We start from the raw sequence: 17,870 nt of genomic DNA, 5'->3' as shown, positions 1-17,870 counted from the left end.
CAGTTTGCCTTTTCCCGTGATCTCAGAAGGACACAATTTAACCCATCATGCAGTATGACTATACTCAAATACGTTAACTTTGTCCTTTTATAAATCTGTAGTCCAAATGGCTGGCATTCGAAAGCACACAAGGACATCATGAAGATCCTACCCTTAAAGGTAAGTCCCACGAAAAGCGCAACTGTGCACTCCAAGGCCAGTGATGACTACATCCCAGAGCCAGCGGCCCCACTGGCCTCCTGGCGGGTGAGCAGCGCACCTTGGCAACCACGAGAGTCGGCCTCGCGCTCCTTCTGGCTGGAGCTCGTGCTCCCGGGAGGTCTGCCGAGATCCCACTCGCACTCTGCAATGAGGTTCAGGACTGCCTCGTCGTCCGCATCTATGACCAGGCTCTGCTTGGCCAAGGCCTCGGTGCACTTAGCTCTGGGGTGGCATGGTCTGTAAGGAAAAGCAAACTCATCAGCATCACTCAAGCCAGCCGTACACTCCAGCCCACACAGACCCCGAGAAGGAAAATACCTGCACGGTCTCCGAGGGGAGCAGTTTGGTGCAACCGTGGGGCGGCGGGTCTTGTTGCTTCCACTGCAGTGATGCTGAAGAGGGACTCACCAAGGACGACTGGTGAGCAACGGCCAGGTCACGTGATAACATGACAACATCCCAGCACTGGACAGAACCCCACCAGGACCGGTCCAAATCCCAGCACTGGACAAAACCCCACCAGGACCGGTCCAAATCCCAGCACTGGACAAACCCCACCAGGACCGGTCCAAATCCCAGCACTGGACAAAACCCCACCAGGACCGGTCCAAATCCCAGCACTGGACAGAACCCCACCAGGACTGGGCCAAATCCCAGCACTGGACAAACCCCACCAGGACCGGTCCAAATCCCAGCACTGGACAGAACACCACCAGGACCGGTCCAAATCCCAGCAATGGACAGAACACCACTAGGATCGGTTCAAAAATTAAAGTTCTGGAAGGTTCTGTTCTGCTACGTCTTGGCAGGTTAAAATTCAAATTAACTTTTCCTAGCACATCCACAAGGAGATACACGTGATCAAGAAAGTTAAGTGTTCCAAATGCCCACTTTCACATTCAGGGAAAACGTTTCCATAATGGCTGAAATCGGAGGTGTGTCACAATACGATGCGCCTTGGCATGGTGACCCTCTATACAGAGGAGAATGTGCTCAAAGGGGACCTTGTTTCCAACGAAGGCAGTTAAGAGATGTCTACACAAAACAAACCCAAGGGCAGTGACCAGGAACGCTGCTTTTGTGAGTGGCTCATGATACGACACCTGGTCCACCCGAGGCGGCCAGTCCCACTCCCCGGGGCCTGCGACTTGAGTTCTCCAGAGCGCTGCACAAAGAAGGGGGCCTGGGTCCTGGGGCCGGGACCTCCCTGAAGCCCGACACTGAGCACAGCTCCGTGGGCGTCCCCCACCTCCTCTGTGTGATACGGACACTGACCCACGTCATCTTGAACTCTCATCTCCGTGATAATTCAGTCTTGAGATGATCAAAGACAGGAACTGTGGACAATCTCAAGTGAGAAAATCCATGACTGAGGCTTCCATGCCAGGACACATGAACATCCACAAAGACGACTCGGAGGCGTGTCAATCAGTAACCCTCGTGCCACTCGGTATGAAGAATATTCTGTTCTCACCATCTAGAGGTTAAAGTCACGTGTGGTACGAAGAGTAATCTTACGTGAAGTGGCGCTCCGTGTCTGCACGCACCCTGAGAAAGCAGGAAAGCGCACCCACACGCTGCCGCTGGTCATGGTCAGCAGCATGAATGGTGGGGAAGACTTTTACTCCCTTTCTTTTCATCAGTTTCTGTGAGGTTTGTGACTTTTACACCAATCAAATACTACTGTAAAGTTTTAGTATAAGTAAATCTGAAGCCAAGTAAAAGACGAATAAGCTATTTTTTGACTAGAATACAGCATTTCCAACCACGCGGAACAAGTGCTTCCTTTATTCCCATGTGTATCACAACAAAAGAAAAAATTTGAAACGATATCGTAAATCAGAATAAAAATGTATTTGGAATCGTGTCAGTAAAAAATGGCAGAGAAAAGAGCTCCAAATTCTAGCCCTCCATAAAAGCAACTATATAAAAGCAAGAAAAGGTATCAGAATGAGCTTTCTTAGAACTCAGAACCCAGCTAGCAACTGTGCAGGAAAACAGCCAGTTTTCCGTACAGACTGTGACTGACACTCTAACCTGCCGCGTCCACTCCCCTCTCCCAGCTCAAGAGTAGCTGTGGAAACACCAGCCTGAGTTCCATGTACAGGTTTAGGAGCCCTAATCCAAAAGTTCAAAATCCACAACACGCAAAGGAAATGTGAACTAAGAAAAAAGAGAGAAGACACGAAGAACCGACAGGAAAGAGGGGTTATCACCACACATCCCGGAGACATTACAAAGGAAACGAAAGAATGTGATGAACATCTGTGCCCACCACCGTGACAACTCAGATGAGGTGGACCAATTCCTCGAAAGAAACAATCTGCCAGAACAGACGTAACTGTAGAGAGCTCTGTTAAAGAAATCAAGTCAATAGTTAATAACCTTCCAAAACAGAAAGTACCAGGCCAGATGGGCTCACTGTATAGAAGAAATTATACCAATTCTCCACAGCATCTGCCAGAAGATGGAAGCAGAGAGATGACTTCCTAACTCATTCTGTGTGGTCAGCATGACCCTAAAACCAAAACCAAAGACAATACAAGAAAACCACAGGCCAGTATCTCTCATGAATACAGACGCAAAAATCCTCAACAAAAAAAATCAGCAAACTGAATCCAACAATCCAACAGAATTTCATACCACAGTTAGGCAGGATTTATTCCAGGTATGTATGGCTGGCCCAACATTTAGTCCTCTTTCTCTTACAGATAGGTCTCACTCTGTCACCCAGGTTAGGGTGCAGTGGTGCCATCACAGCTCACTGCAGTCTCAAACTCCCAGGCTCAGGGGGGCTTCCTGCCTCCCGAGTGGCTGGGACTACAGGCACGCACCACCATAACCAGTTAATTTAGAAAAAAAAAAGTTTTCTTACAGACAGAGTCTCGCTATGTTGTCCAGGCTGGTCTCAAACTCTTGGCCTCAAGCAATCCGCCTGCCTTGGCCTCCCGAAGCACTAAGATTACGGGTGTGAGCCACTGTGCCTGGCCCGGTTCAGTGTTTGAAAACCCTTCACGCCACAGGCTGAAGGAGAAAATCACAAGACCACATCATAGATGGAGAAAAAGCATTTGACAAAATCTAACACCCTTTCATGATGAATCCTTTCAGCAAACTGGGAGAAGAAGGGAGGCTTCTCCACATGAAGACAGCACCCATCGTCCACAGCCAGCAGACTCAAGGCTGCGATGGAAACCAGACGTTCCCAGCAGACTCAAGGCTGCGCTGGAAACCAGACGCTCCCAGCAGACTCAAGGCTGCGATGGAAACCAGGTGCTCCCAGCAGACTCAAGGCTGCGCTGGAAACCAGACGCTCCCAGCAGGACTGGGAGCGAGGCAAGGACGCTCCCTCTCACCAGACTTCCCAACATCATGCTGGAAGCCCCAGACAAGGCAGTAAGACAAGAAAAGGAAATAAAAGGTATACAGATTCGGAAGGAAGGAATAAAACTGTTCACAGATGACATGACTTTCTATGTAAAAAATGACAAAGAATCCACAAGAAAACCTCAGGAAACTAACAAGTGATGACAGCCAGCGTGCAGGATTCCAGGTGTCAGGACTGGCGCTGTGCCCCTCCACCCTCCGCCCCAAAGACATGTTGAAGTCCTTAGCCCAGTGCCTCGGAATGCAACCTTTCTTGGAAACAGGGTCTTACAGAGCCAATCAAATTACCATGAGGCCATTAAGGTGGGCCCTGATCCACAATCACTGGTGTCCTTCTAAGAAGGGGAAACCTGGCCCTGTAGAGAGACAGGCACAGAGCAGAGATTCTGTGAAGAGACACAGGGGAAGACAGCTTGTGAGAGCAAGGCTGGAGGGAGGCCCTCCGAGACGGACTACGCCAGCAGCTGCGTAGACCACCAGCAGCCAGGAGGGGCACGGAACAGCTTCTCCCGCACGGCTCGCACGAGCAGAAGGTGCGGGTACTAGAGTACCGCTGTCCAGGCAGCAATTGGTCTGGTGTGAAATGGGGTGGTGCGGGCTGCAGGGTGGGTATCTGAGGGAAGAGGAGATCCCGAGGATGCAGAGCCATTTTGGAGACACTGGAACAGAAGTCAGCAAAGACTGGCCCAAATTGGGCCCCTGCCTGTGCTGTGGGCAGGCATCTTACGGGCACACCATCCTGGCTTCCATACTGCCAATGGCTGCCTCTGCCCTGCAAAGGCAGAGCTAAGAAGATGGGACAGAGGTCACACAGCCTCCAGGGCCCAAAACATTCACACAAAAAGGCTGACTGACCCCTGCACTAAGAGTTTAAAATGAGAGAAAGCATCTCACACAAGAAAAACATGATTTGATTACAAGCTTCAGACAAGACAAACAGCACTCAAGAGAGAGTATAATCCAACCAGTTCCCACGGCGATGCAGACAGAGTCCCCTGATTTCTGCCCCTTGAATCAACCCATACACAAAGCATGAAGTCTCCAGGGTTTTGGGATACACGTAGATACTATCAACCCAACACAGAAATGTAGGCAGCAAGGCTGGGACTGCAAGGGGAAGCAGGCCCGGCTCACACACACGCCCATGGTTCCCGGAGGTGGCCTCACCAGCACCAGCCACGGGGAGGGAGACAGGAGGGCGCATCCCAGAACCATCACAGAAAAGGTGGAGGAGGAAGGAGTCCTCCTCTATCCAGGCAGGTGGGTCCTGCTGAATGTGCTCATGGCCAGAAATGGGATTTGGTTGGATGGACAGCGAAGAAAGTAACTGAAGCAAGAGCTACAAGCAGAGGCGATCACAGACGTGAGAACTGCAGCCCTGGGAAGAGGGACATGACAAGCCCTTTCCTGGGTTGATTTTACACATATTACCTTCATCAACAGTTTCAATATTAGAAATAACTTCCAGGAATGCGGAGAACGGGAAAGAGGCCCCGTCCCACCAACCACTGAGTCCCCGCCGGCCGGGCTCTGCTTTCCTCCCTCCTGGCGTCCACCCCTGGAGGACTGGCACACAGCGAACGACGTTCAGTTAATCCTCCTGACAGCAGGCCCGTCAGAAACACTCTGGGCATCCATAGCACTTCTGTTCATACCTGCCCTCTTTCAAAGAAGCTGGGACGCTCTCTTTTGAGTCGAGTGAGTCCTCTGATGCAAAATGTAGTTGGGAAGCCTTCCGCTCGCTCTCTCTCACGGGGCGATCGTCTAGAAGAAAAGGCCACAGAAAACTGCGCAGGTGGCAAGCGGTGGGCGGCTGTGTCCACCCTGGGGCATCTGCACAGGGCAGGGTGTCCATCCCCTCAGGGCCAGCCCTGCTCCCGCTGACCTAGTACAGGAATGCTGGGCTCTGGTGGTCCCACAGCTTCCCGGAGATGCCCAGTGTGATGCCGAGGTCGCCTGTCCCTCAGAGCTCACTGCTGCTCACAGGAGCAGCCGCACACGGATGAGGCTCACACACACACACACTCACACTCATACATACACACGCACACATACACACGCATACACACACATACACACGCATACACACATACACATGCATACACGCATACACACGCATACACGCATACACACATACACACGCATACACACACACATACACACGCATACACACACGCATACACATGCATACACACATACACACGCATACACACATACACACGCATACACACACACGCATACACACACACACATACACACACCCTTTCTCTAAAGTGTACAATGGGTGTGAGGTGGGATTCTCAAGTCACACTCGGGTAACCCAGAGAAGCCTCCAGGGAGGGAGGCTGCCCGGCGCGTGAGGCTGCAACTTCCAGGGGGCCTTTAGGGTCTGTGCTTAGGGCTGGACCTCAGGGACACATATGCCCGGGGCCATCAGGCTCCCACCCAGAACTCCTGGAGCTTTCTTATGTAAATCCCTGGAGATAAGAAGGTCCCCGGGCCTCCAACCTCAGCGCTCTGGAACTTGCAACACATCTTAGCCCCCACTCGTAATGTTAAATCTGTGACAAGTTCCCAGCTGCCTCCATTGAGCCTAGAGCACACCTCGAAAACTACATAATTACAGTAAGAAATGAGTAACAGCACAACATAATGTGCAAAGCAGAAAAACAGAGGAGTTCTGAAAATCACACAAAGGTGCCAAGTCAGAGGCCTCTGCAACCTGGGGCGCTCTCCACCCAGCATACATGACGCCCCCAGGAGACACGGGGGCCAGGAGACCTGCCCTCCTGCAACCTTTCCACCCCGGCCTTCACCCGCCCCGCACTAACGACGCACAGCTCTCTGCCCACCAAGACTTCGCTTCACTTCTGAGTCAGTTCCAAATCCCGCACTCCAAGAATATTTCTCTGGACTGTTGTATAAATTCTAAGGCGGCATGTCTGAAGCCAAATGCAAACTCACCTCCACCCCAAAGCCACCCTCTCCTGCCGGCGCAGTCTCCCCAAACGCTGCCTCCACCCTACACGCAGGCCCTTGCTATCTGCCTCCTCCACCACCAGGGCCTTTCCACGAGGAGCCAAGGACCGAGCCCTGTCTGGGAGGCACCGTGCGGGGAGGGAGGCACCATGCAGGGCGGGAGGCACCGTGCGGGGCGGGAGGCACCATGCGGGGCAGCAGGCACCGTGCGGGGCAGCAGGCCGTCCCGGGGCCCAGCACCTCCGGGTTCCCGCAGCGCCTCTGACTGCCAGCATCACTGCTGGAAGCATCTGTCACGTGCGGGAAGACTGTTGTGTTCCTTCTCTGCAGAAACACTAAGATTCTGAATCTAAAACCTGGATGACAGAGGCGATGATTTAGAACTGAAGATTCCAAAAATCATCCAGAGTAAGGACAGCAGCTTCTGAAACAGCCAAACTCAAGTGTTTATGAGTCACTTGGTTAACCAGCCAAATAAACGCCAAAAAACAGGCGCTCTTCCCCCGACCTCTCCCAATTACACTGTGTCCACCGTGAATCCTCTCCCAATCACACTGTGTCTCGGGGGGTCCACTGTCCACTGTGAACGCCTCTCCCAATCACACTGTGTCTCGGGGGGTCCACTGTCCACTGTGAACGCCTCTCCCAATCACACTGTGTCTCGGGGGGTCCACTGTCCACTGTGAACGCCTCTCCCAATCACACCGTGTCTCAGGGGGGTCCACCGTGAATCCTCTCACAATTAAACAGTGAAATCCTCACTGGGTTTGGAAACAGACAGTGTGTCTTGGGGTGTCCACTGTCCCAGTCAGAAGAGTGTCACGGCCCCGTCCCAGTCAGAAGAGTGTCAGGCAGCAGAGCCAGGCTCTCAGGCGCCCGCACCATGCATGTGCCACACGCTCCCAAGGAGGTGCTCCTCGCTGCCAAGAGCTGCAGCACAGAGCTCTATCCACACTGGAAGGCCAGCAGCAGGGCCTGTCCAGGGCCCAGCACTGGCCACATAAGCGGGTGAGCCAGGTTCTTCCCTGACAGTGATGCTGGGAGCTAGGTCTCACTTTGACCACAGAGATGCCCTGAGCGCCTCCCAGCCCTTGCAGAGCAGCAAACGCACCCCCAGTCACTGGCCTCCCATCCGATGCTCCTTCCACTGCCAACTGCCAGCCCCCAGTGCCCAGGGTAGCTGAGCTCCTGCAGAAGCAAAGTCCACCAGGACCCAGGGCTACTGTCAGCTCCTCGAGTCACTTTTAGAAGGTCAGAGAAAAATTGTTTTGATCATTAGTTACTAAAATATGGTCAAACTGTGGCAGACTGGGGCATTCTCACAAGAGGACTCCTTTAAACAAATTTCAATCCATACCACTAACCTACACTGTCACCTAACAAGGAACAGAGGGTGTGTGTGCCGCATGCTGACAGACAGCTCTTTCCAGCACCTCCAGAAACTTCTCCAAGTAGCAAAGCAATGCCGTGTAAAATGTTAGAATTTGGCCAGCCTCAGTGGCCCAAGCCTGTAATCCCAGCACTTTGGGAGGCCAGGGTAGGCGGATCACTTCAAACCAGGAGTTTGAAACCAGCCTGGCCAACATGGCAAAACCCCATCTCTAGTAAAAAGACAAAAATTAGCAGGGCATGGTGGCACACACCTGTAATCCCAGCTACTTGGGAGGCTGAGGCAGGAGTATTGCTTGAGGCGGAGATTGCAATGAGCTGAGATCACGCCACAGAACTCTAGTCTGGGCAATGAAGCGAGACTATGTCTCAAAAATAACATAAAATAAAATGTGAGAATTCCATTTACAAACACGTGTGATCACGTCACCGTCAAGACACCACAGGCCAGTCCTCCCTGTGATGAGGTGACATGGCACCACACGGGCTCCACGGTGGCCAAAGACGGCCTACCCAGTCTGACTGAGGCGCTCAGGCGCTCCTCCACCTGTTTTCCCACCTCCTGTGTGCAGCTTCACTGACATCACACGGACTTCATGGGGCTGACAGGGTGAGGTCTGCTGGGTGTTCATCTGGTGGATGGCAAAACCCCACTGGCCCTCAGTCCCGATGCGCACGACGGACAGTACCCAGGGGCCGGGCACATCACCCACCGATGTGCTTCAGCTGCGGGGCCTCCTTCAGCTGCTGTTGACTTGAAATTGACATAAGAATCTCAGTTCTCTAGAAGAACCTGAGCGCTCCCCACGGCCGTGGAAAACAGCCTGTTCAGGGCACTCGCAGTGGGGGAAAGTGTTCTGTCCTCTGTGATTCTGTTGGTCTTTTTTTCTAACAAGATAGTCGGGACTCTGTGATTCTTTTGTTTTTGATAGGGTTCTAGGTTCAGAAGGAGGGGCAGGTTTTGAACAGCAGGGCATGGTAGGTCTAACCCTAACAACAGAAATAACCAGTGAGCGTTTATAGGCCCCTGGCCATGCCGGGCAGTCTGGGAGCTTACAGATATTAACTCAGGTCTCCCCACCACGACATGCCCACACGGCATTCTTATCCCCCATTTCACACAGGAGGACTGAGGTAACCCTGCATCCTCTTCTTCCCCCATGGACTCTGGAGTGTGCCTCCGGGCTGAGGCCCCAGCTCTCTCTCCTGGATCTGTGACTCGGGGTAGGGTCAGCAGAGACACCACCAGGTGCTCACAGCAACAGCAACAATACCTCCGGGGAGACAGGAGGCAGATGGGAAGGTGACCTGCAGCTGCCCCAACCCAGAGACCCTCCCTACTGGGCACAGCTGTGGGGGCCCTGGAAGTTCTGCCTACAAGACTGTCATGGAAACCCTTTTCTTTCAGGTTCCCTCCCAACCCTGTCCTAGTGGCAGGTGTGGGGGACAATGAGCTGCTTGTCCTGTGTGCTTCCAAGTGGGGCAGAACCAGGCAGCGTCCTGCTGTTTAGCTGCACCTGAGGTGATGCCTGGCGGCTATGCGAGGAAACAGGACAGGAGATGTTCGGGAACGTGCCCAAGTCCAACAGCCATGAGGCGGAGCGCCGGAACAGGACAGAGCAGCCTGGTCCAGGGCTGTGCTCCCACGGCCCCAGCCCTGCGCCTTCCCAGGCTGCTCCCCTTCCAGTCCTGTCCTGTCCAGACACAAGGCCACTAAAGCTGTGTGTCTGCAGGAACTCAAGCCATCAACGTAGAAAACCAACTCCTGGTTCCAGGAGGAATCAAGCACGTGACGTTGAGCACACAGACACCCACCACGACTCCCACACCCTGAGGGGCAAAAGCATGGACGTGGCCCTGCCCAACGCCTACCCAGCTGCCGGAGCTTGGGGAGCAGGTGCACAACAAAAAGGCGGTAGTCAGGCTCGACCTTCACCACGGGGTTCAGCCGGAAGTCCACGTCCATGAGCTCGGTTAAGGCGTGGAGCCGAAACACCTCTGCCAAAGAGGAGATGCAGTTGTAGTAGAGATTGAGACTCTCCAGTGCGGTCAGGTACTGAATGCCCTGTCAAGAGGAAAACACAGTGAATTCGTTCACACTTTAAAAAAGAAACACGCAGTGAAATCAGCCAGCAACACACACTGACCAACAAACTTCATAAACGCATTTGCAATAAACACACGTCGTTACCAGGAAAAGTAGAAAAATGAAGCATGTTCTCATCTATGAAGTTCTTTGGGCCTCACGTGGTGAGATGACCGTTTAGGGAAGCCACATGTGCCGTGGTGTGATGCAACCAAGCACAGCTAATATCTACTGAGGCCACAGTGTGCACCAAGCTGAGTGATTTACACATACAATTTCATTTAATCCACACGCCGCTCTACAGGGTGAGAACTGTCAGGGTCTGCCCTTCACAGATGAGAAAGCTGAGGTCTGGGAAGGGGGAAAGATGAAGCAGCACTGGGTGCAGCCTGGGCTGGGTCCGCATCTGACTTGGAGCAGCCTCCCAAACTGGTGTCAGACGCGGCCTCCATAATGCTCAGGCACCAGGCTCGGGGCAGGCGTATCCCACGGTTCTGTCAGGGCCAATCAGGCTATGCAGATGCGGCCTCCATAATGCTCAGGCACCAGGCTCGGGGCAAGTGCATCCCACGGTTCTGTCAGAGCCAATCAGGCCATGGCAGGTGTGCACAGCTCCCCTCACCACCACCTAGGCGTCTCCCTCCAGGGTGACCCTGCCAGGGGCCCAGAGGCAGCCCCAGGCCCACTGTGCTGCCACTCAGTAGTCTCTGGGGTCTCATTTCATTTCCTTTAAAGATATAACCATCATCATCAGAGGGCTACAACACAACGTAACGTGATGTGTATGAAATGTAGCCCACGGTAAACACAAAAAAACACTACCCAAAGTGTACAGTTTACAGGTGTAAGCAGAGGGTTACAAAACACACGCCGTTTCTGCTGCGAATGGACTTTCCACTGATGTTGATAGCAATAAATTTTCTTTTAAGAAAGAGACCTAAAACTTACCTCCAGACTAACCAAGGAGTTGCGTGAGAGATCCAAAGATTTCAGACCTGTTAAACTCATCAGAGAATGTCCCAGGTGGGTAATCTTCTCTTGGTAAGTTCCAGGAATAGACAATGACTGAAGCTCAGCTAAGAATTAAAAAAAAAATTATGAGATTTTAATCTTTTCTTTTGAAAACAATTATTATAATAAAGGTCAAGTTCTTGGTGTTTGGATATAGAGTAGATACTGACACAGATTCTTGGTTTAATTCAACTTTACTCAGGCTCCTGAATCTTCTCCTCGGCCATCTGCGCCCTTCCTTGTAAAGTCCAGTTTAGTGTGGCCAAAACCCCCACCCTCAATATCTGCTCAGGTTCCCTATCCCCAGATCCCACAGGGGCTGTCTGGTCACCCTGGCCTCTCTTTCACAAGAATCCTGTTCAGTAGGTTTAACCCAAATCCCCTTACTCCTCATGTGTCCTCTCAGTCATTTTCCATCCACTGCCCCTGCCCTCATCCTCGGCTATAAACTCCCCCTGGCCCCTGCTGTACTTGGAGCTGAGCTCCATCTCTCTCCCCCACTGCAAAATCCCAGCACTGTGACCCCAGGCCCACCTCGATGGCTCTGAATAAAGCCTTCCTCACCGTGCCTGACAAGGGTCATTCAAAACATTTCTTCCTCTAACAGTACACGTAAAAAGACTGAGAGACAAATGTTAACACGTGTCCTATTGTGGAATAAATCCCTTTACTTTCCCTCTTACACACTTCTGTATTTTCAGCTTTTCTTAGAGAGATATATATCCTCGTAATCTGAAAAAGGCACCTAGAACCCAGTACAACTCCTTTGGAGTTGGACTATCAGCACTGACGAGCAAGGAATGTACCTGAAGTTTCAGCTTATGTTTATCTCTGCAGTACCTCCAGGCCCACATGCTTCTTCCCACCTTTACTGCCTCCCAAAGCATCTCTCCCCAGGAACACCCCTCTAATTCATCTCCCGCCTCCACTTCTGGCTGCTCAATTCTGTCACGCCTTGCAGCCATCACCGTCCGAAACCCACTAGTCGGGTAACCTGTCTGCTGTCCTCCTCTTACACCTGTGGTCGGGCTGTGCAAGCTCCGTGCACCCTGCATGCTTCTGCAACGTGCACTCATAAGTAGTCATTAGATCAACGTTAACTACAAGATGAAAGTTTCCATAATCAAAAAGACAGTTTAGATCTGAATACATCAATACTTTCCCAGGAACATTTATGTTTTAGAATACGTTTTGCGTTTTTTGTTTTTGTTTTGAGATGGAGTCTTACTCTGTTGCCCAGGCTGGAGTGCAGTGGTGCGACCTCGGCTCACTGCAACCACCATCTCCTGGGTTCAAGTGATTCTCCTGCCTCAGCCTCCTGAATAGCTAGGATCACAGGGACGTGCCACCACATCCCGCTAATGTGTGTATTTTTAGTAGAGATGGTGTTTCTACTAAAACCCCATGTTTCCCTGTTTCCTCACATAGCCCTTGGGCATCATCTCAGATGCAGCTAAACAGCAGGACGCTGCCTGGTTCTGCCCCACTTGCAGGCACACAGAACAAGCAGCTCATTGTCCCCCACACCCTGCCACCGGGACAGGGTCAGGAGAGGACAAGGTACAGTGACTTTTGGCTCATGTTCCTGAAAGAAAAGGGTTCCGTGACAGTCTTGTGGTTTCCTGACCATGTTGGCCAGGCTGGTCTCGAACTCCTGACCTCCAGTGATCCATCCGCCTCAGCCTCCCAAAGTGCTGGGACTACAGGCATGAGCCACTACGCCCAACCAGAATGTTCTGATTAAGTTTACAATTTGGTTTGAGCTCTTCCAGTTCCAGGCAAGACGGAGGGGACAGATTTCACCCTGCTCCTCCCGCATATTAGACCCACCGCCCTGGAGGAAAATATATGGAACAAGCATTGGGGACTGCAATGAACAGAAGCCAACCGGCTAGGGGCCTCGGCACTCGAGAGGTAACCCAGCACTGAGGCCCTGGGTTGACTCTGGCGTTTTGTTTATGCTTGTTTACTACACATCTCACTTCGGGTGCCACAGAAGCTGGCAGCCCAGAAACACCAAAAGACCAAAAACCGTAAGGCTGCTCTCGATGGCCAAAGGACCAGGAGGGGCCTTGCAGGACAGACTCTCTTCACATCATCAGCCCTCCTGCAAGCAAACCACACACACACACACATACACACCCCTCGTCCACCTGGCACCAGGAGGGGCCTTGCAGGACAGACTCTCTTCATATCATCAGCCCTCCTGCAAGCAAACCCACACACACATACACAACCACACACACACACAAACACCCCTCATCCACCTGGCCTTGCATAGCAGCCAGCACCGGGGTGTGAGAATGGATCCTGACTGCTGTCCCGGCTGGCTAGAACGAGGTGGTGCCCTTCACCCTCCCAGCCAGTAGGGTCCGCCACAGCCTGTGGGTGAGGCAGGAGCCCCATGACTGTCCCGGCGATGAGGCTGCACCCAGCAGGCTCCAGTGAGGCATCTTCTCAAGTAATGGGATTTAAACAGGAAGCAGAGCCTCATGACATCATACTCAGCACGTCCACAATACGATAAAAAATGACCAAGAACCAGAAAAATGGCAATTTGAATGAGAAAACACAGTCAATCAACAGATACCACCAAGAGAGAACACAGAAGTCAGGTCTAACAAGGATTTTAAAGTGACTGTCATAAAAAATACTTCAAAGAGCAATTACAAACACTTGAGACAAAGGAAAAACTAGTCTTAGCAAAGAAACAGAAGATATACAGAAGAAACAAATAGAAATTTCAAAGAAAAATACAATAACAAAAAATCACAAGAGCAGTTTAATAGCAAAATGGAGATGACAGATGAAAACCGTAAAACTGTAAAGAAGGCCGGGCACAGTGGCTCACGCCTGTAATCCCAGCACTTCGGGAGGCAGAGGCACGCGGATCACAAGGTCAGGAGATCGAGACCATCCTGGCTAACACGGTGAAACCCCATCTCTACTAAAAAAATACAAAAAATTAGCTGTGCATCGTGGCGGGCGCCTGTAGTCCCAGCTACTTGGGAGGCTGAGGCAGGAGAATGGCGGGAACCCGGGAGGCGGAGCTTGCAGTGAGCTAAGATCGCGTCACTGCACTCCAGACTGGGAGAGAGAGCGAGACTCCGTCTCAAAAAAGAAAAAAAAAAAAACTCTAAAGAAAAACTAAGAGAACCTGTCACAAGCAGACCTGTCGTAAGACAATCTCTGAACACAGTTTTTCAAATATAAAGGAAAGACAAAAGAAAGAAACCTAGAGCATCGTGGAATGAAGAAAAAATAACGGAACAGAGAAACATACAGATAAATGCGTTTCCTCCTGAGTTACTGAAAAGGTGTTTTTTAAAAAATCATAATAATATGGTTCTCAAGGTATGCAGAGAAAATACTTAAGACAACTAAATTGTAAAGGGGAGAGGATAGAGACCTAAATGGTGATAAAGTTTCTATATTTCACTCAGGAGTGGTAAAATGTCTGTACAAGTAAACTGTGTTGAATTACATAAGTACATTGTAATTTGTGTAGGCACCACTATGAAAACCATACAAGGAGACATACACCAAAACATAACTGATAAATCAAAATAAGATACTAAAAACATTCGAGTAAGTCACAGGAGGCAGGAAAAGGGACACAGAAGGAAAAAACACAGGAAACAATCAAAAAACAATAAAATGGCACACTTAAGTTCTAATATTTAACAATTATATTAAATGTAAATGGCCTAAAACACTACTACAAGACAGAGATTAGCAGAGTGAATAAAAATAATGAACCAGAAAACTAATTTCAAATATAAAGATACAGGTAGGTTAAAAGTTCAAAGTAAATGGATAGGAAAAGATATGCCATGCAAAAACCAATCAAAAGAAGCTACAGTAGCTACAGTAATATCAAATAAGGCAGATGTCTCAACAAACAAAATGACCAGGAAAAAAGAGGAACAAGAGCCAGGCACGGCGGCTCACACTTGTAATCCCAGCACTTCGGGAGCCCAGCGGATCACCTGAGGTCAGGAGTTCGAGACCAGCCTGGCCAACATGGTGAAACCCTGTCTCTACTAAAAATACAAAAATTAGCCGGGCATGGTGGCAGGTGCCTGTAATCTCAGCTACTGGGGAAGCTGAGGCAGGAGAATTGTGTGAACCTGGGAGGCAGAGGTTGTAGTCACCCAAAATCGTTCCACTGCACTCCAGCCTGGGCAACAAGAAGGAAACTCTGTCTCAAAAAAAAAAAAAAAAAAAAACCGGGGAAGACTACATATACTAAAAGGGTCAGTCCACTAAGAAGATATAAAAATCCTAGATATTCAATTCAACAAATAACAGGGCTTCAAAACATATAAAGTGAAAAAAGAAATAGACAAATCCACAATTACAGTTAAGGGTTCAAGACCCCTCTCTCAGTCATTAATAGAGTCACTAGACAGAAAATCAGCAAGGATACAGAAGAATTGAACAACACCATCAACAAACAAGATCTAATTGATATTTATGTACTTACATAACAGTCCACTCAACAACAGAATACACACACATTCAAGTGCACCTGGAACATTCAACAATATAGACCAGATGCTGGATCATAAAACAAACCCTGACAAATTTAAAAGAATTAAAATCATACAGATTATGTTCTAGCCATAATGTAATCACACAGAAAAATAACAGGAAAATCTCCAAACACATGGAACCTTAAAACATACTCCTTAAAATCCACAGGTCAGGCCGGGCACAGTGGCTCACATCTGTAATCCCAGCACTTTGGGAGGCAGAGGCGGGTGGATCACAAGGTCAGGAGATTGAGACCATCCTGGCTAACACAGTGAAACCCCGTCTCTACTAAAAAATACAAAAAAAAAAAAAAAAAAAAAAATTAACCAGGCGTGGTGGCGAGCACCTGTAGTCTCAGCTACTCAGGAGGCTGAGGCAGAAGAATGGCGTAAACATGGGAGGCAAAGCTGTCAGTGAGCCAAGATTGTGCCACTGCACTCCAGACTGGGTGACAGAGCAAGACTCTGTATAAAAATAAATAAATAAGTAAATAAATAAAACCACATGTCAAACAGGAAGTATCGAGGGAAATTCTTAAAATACGCTGAACTGGATGAAAATTAAAATACAACATAACAAAATTTGTGGATACAGCTAAAGTAGTGCTTAGAGGGAAACTTGTAGCACTATTTGTAATAGAAAATAAGAAAGTCTCCAATCAATCATCTACATTTTTGCCTCAAGAATCTAGAAAAAGTATAAAATAAATGCAAAGCAAGCAGAAAGAACGAAATTTAAAAAATCAGAAACCACTGCCTCAGGATCACGTGGACTTTGTCACGATGTTACTGTTCCCCTTAACTACTCTACAGAGAACTACTCTACGGATTATTGGACATTATAAAACGTTGTTTTCCATTTGAGATATTCTTTGAGGACCTGGGGACTGATGCCAGTTGGTCTAAAGGACCCCACAAGCAGATTCACCAAATAATGCAATTTCCACACCCTGATAATTCCATGGCCCTTACCTCGACCAACTGACATCATCAATTTTCCAGCCCCTCACAATCCTGTTCCTTTCAAGACCCCAGCTCAGGCTGGGCATGGTGGCTCATGCCTGTAATCCCAGCACTTTGGGAAGCCAAGGTAGGCGGATCACCTGAGATCAGGAGCTCAAGACCAGCCTGGCCAACGTGGTGAAACACTGTCTCCACTAAATATACAAAAAATTAGCCGGGCTTGGTGGCGTGCACTTGTAATCCCAGCTACTCAGGAGGCTGAGGCAGGAGAATCACTTGAACCTGGGAGGTGGAGGTTGCAGTGAGCTGAGATTATGCAACTGCACTCCAGCCTGGACAACAGAGTGAGACTCCGTCTCAAATAAAAAAACAAAAAACCCAGCTCAGATCTCCTTGGGGAGATGGATTGAGGCCTCCTTCCACCTCCCTGATGGGCTCCTGCCAGCATTAAACTCTCTGCTGCAAACCCTGCTGTCTCAGCGTATTGGCCTGTGGCCCCACAGTACCTGACTGAACCTGTAGGTCCAGTAACACCTGCAAACCACACACAGACATTAACAGGCTAAGAACAGAACCCCAGGAACAACTCTACACACACACTCCACAAGTTAGCTCAAATAAGCCAACTCCGCAAAACCCCACACAGCCAAGACTCAAGGTGAACTGATAATATGAACGGTTCTCTGACAACCAGAGATACAGAATTGGTCACTTAAAAGCTTCAAAAACAGAAATTGACCTGTCCATATGGTTTCACTGGAAAATTCCACAAAACATTCAAACAATGAGCACAAACTCTACAGAACCTCTTCTAAATATGAGAAGGCAACACTTCTCAACAGTTTATGAGCTCGGCTTCCCCTGACGCCAAAACCAGACAAAAACAGGCCAAAAATAAGGAAACCGGCCACCAACATCCTCAAGAAGGCCAAGCCCAACAATCAGCATAGAGTGGGCCCAGGAGAACCAGGGAGAGGGGTCCCCAGCGGGAGGGCGGGCCGCGCTCCTGGAGAGCAAGGCTGGCTCTCTCTCCTCGGCGGATATAACCCCCAGTCCCTGTACCACAATGACCCGACAGACAGGCAGGAGCCGCGACTGCGGGACCGGAACGCGGGCAGGGGCTGCACCTCTGCACGAGGGGCGGGGTCCTCACCTGGGCACGCGCGCCCCGCCCGCCCGAGACCGTTCCGGACGCCCACGGCGCCTGCGCAGAGGGGCCCCACCTGCCCACGGTCCGCCGCCCAGGCAACCAGGCGCGGCCGCCCCGGGAAGCTCGGCACCCACCCCCCGCCACCCTCACGCTTGCACCCCCGCCCGCC

The 17,870-nt window shown here is 50.4% G+C and overlaps 1 protein-coding gene across 2 annotated transcripts in view; it reads right to left on the bottom strand.

The window, feature by feature from the left end:
• CEP72 (centrosomal protein 72) overlaps positions 1 to 11,285 on the bottom strand; it is a 29,247-nt gene extending 17,962 nt beyond the window's left edge. For both annotated transcript variants that reach the window (XM_017851904.1, XM_017851905.1), the window contains exons 1-5: positions 11,224 to 11,285; positions 10,991 to 11,118; positions 9,829 to 10,021; positions 5,244 to 5,352; positions 260 to 438 (exon numbers count right to left, since the gene is read on the bottom strand). In XM_017851904.1, the coding sequence (XP_017707393.1) occupies positions 260 to 438; positions 5,244 to 5,352; positions 9,829 to 10,021; positions 10,991 to 11,050 (541 nt within the window). In that variant the 5' untranslated portion in view covers positions 11,051 to 11,118; positions 11,224 to 11,285. The remainder of the gene's footprint in view (positions 1 to 259; positions 439 to 5,243; positions 5,353 to 9,828; positions 10,022 to 10,990; positions 11,119 to 11,223) is intronic.
• Positions 11,286 to 17,870: the final 6,585 nt, after the last annotated feature.

This window comes from Rhinopithecus bieti, unplaced genomic scaffold, assembly GCF_001698545.2.
Source record: "Rhinopithecus bieti isolate Rb0 unplaced genomic scaffold, ASM169854v2 scaffold_35303, whole genome shotgun sequence".
Lineage (NCBI taxonomy): Eukaryota > Metazoa > Chordata > Mammalia > Primates > Cercopithecidae > Rhinopithecus > Rhinopithecus bieti.
Note: the sequence above shows the minus strand (reverse complement) of the source record. Positions and strands in the feature narration are given on the sequence as shown.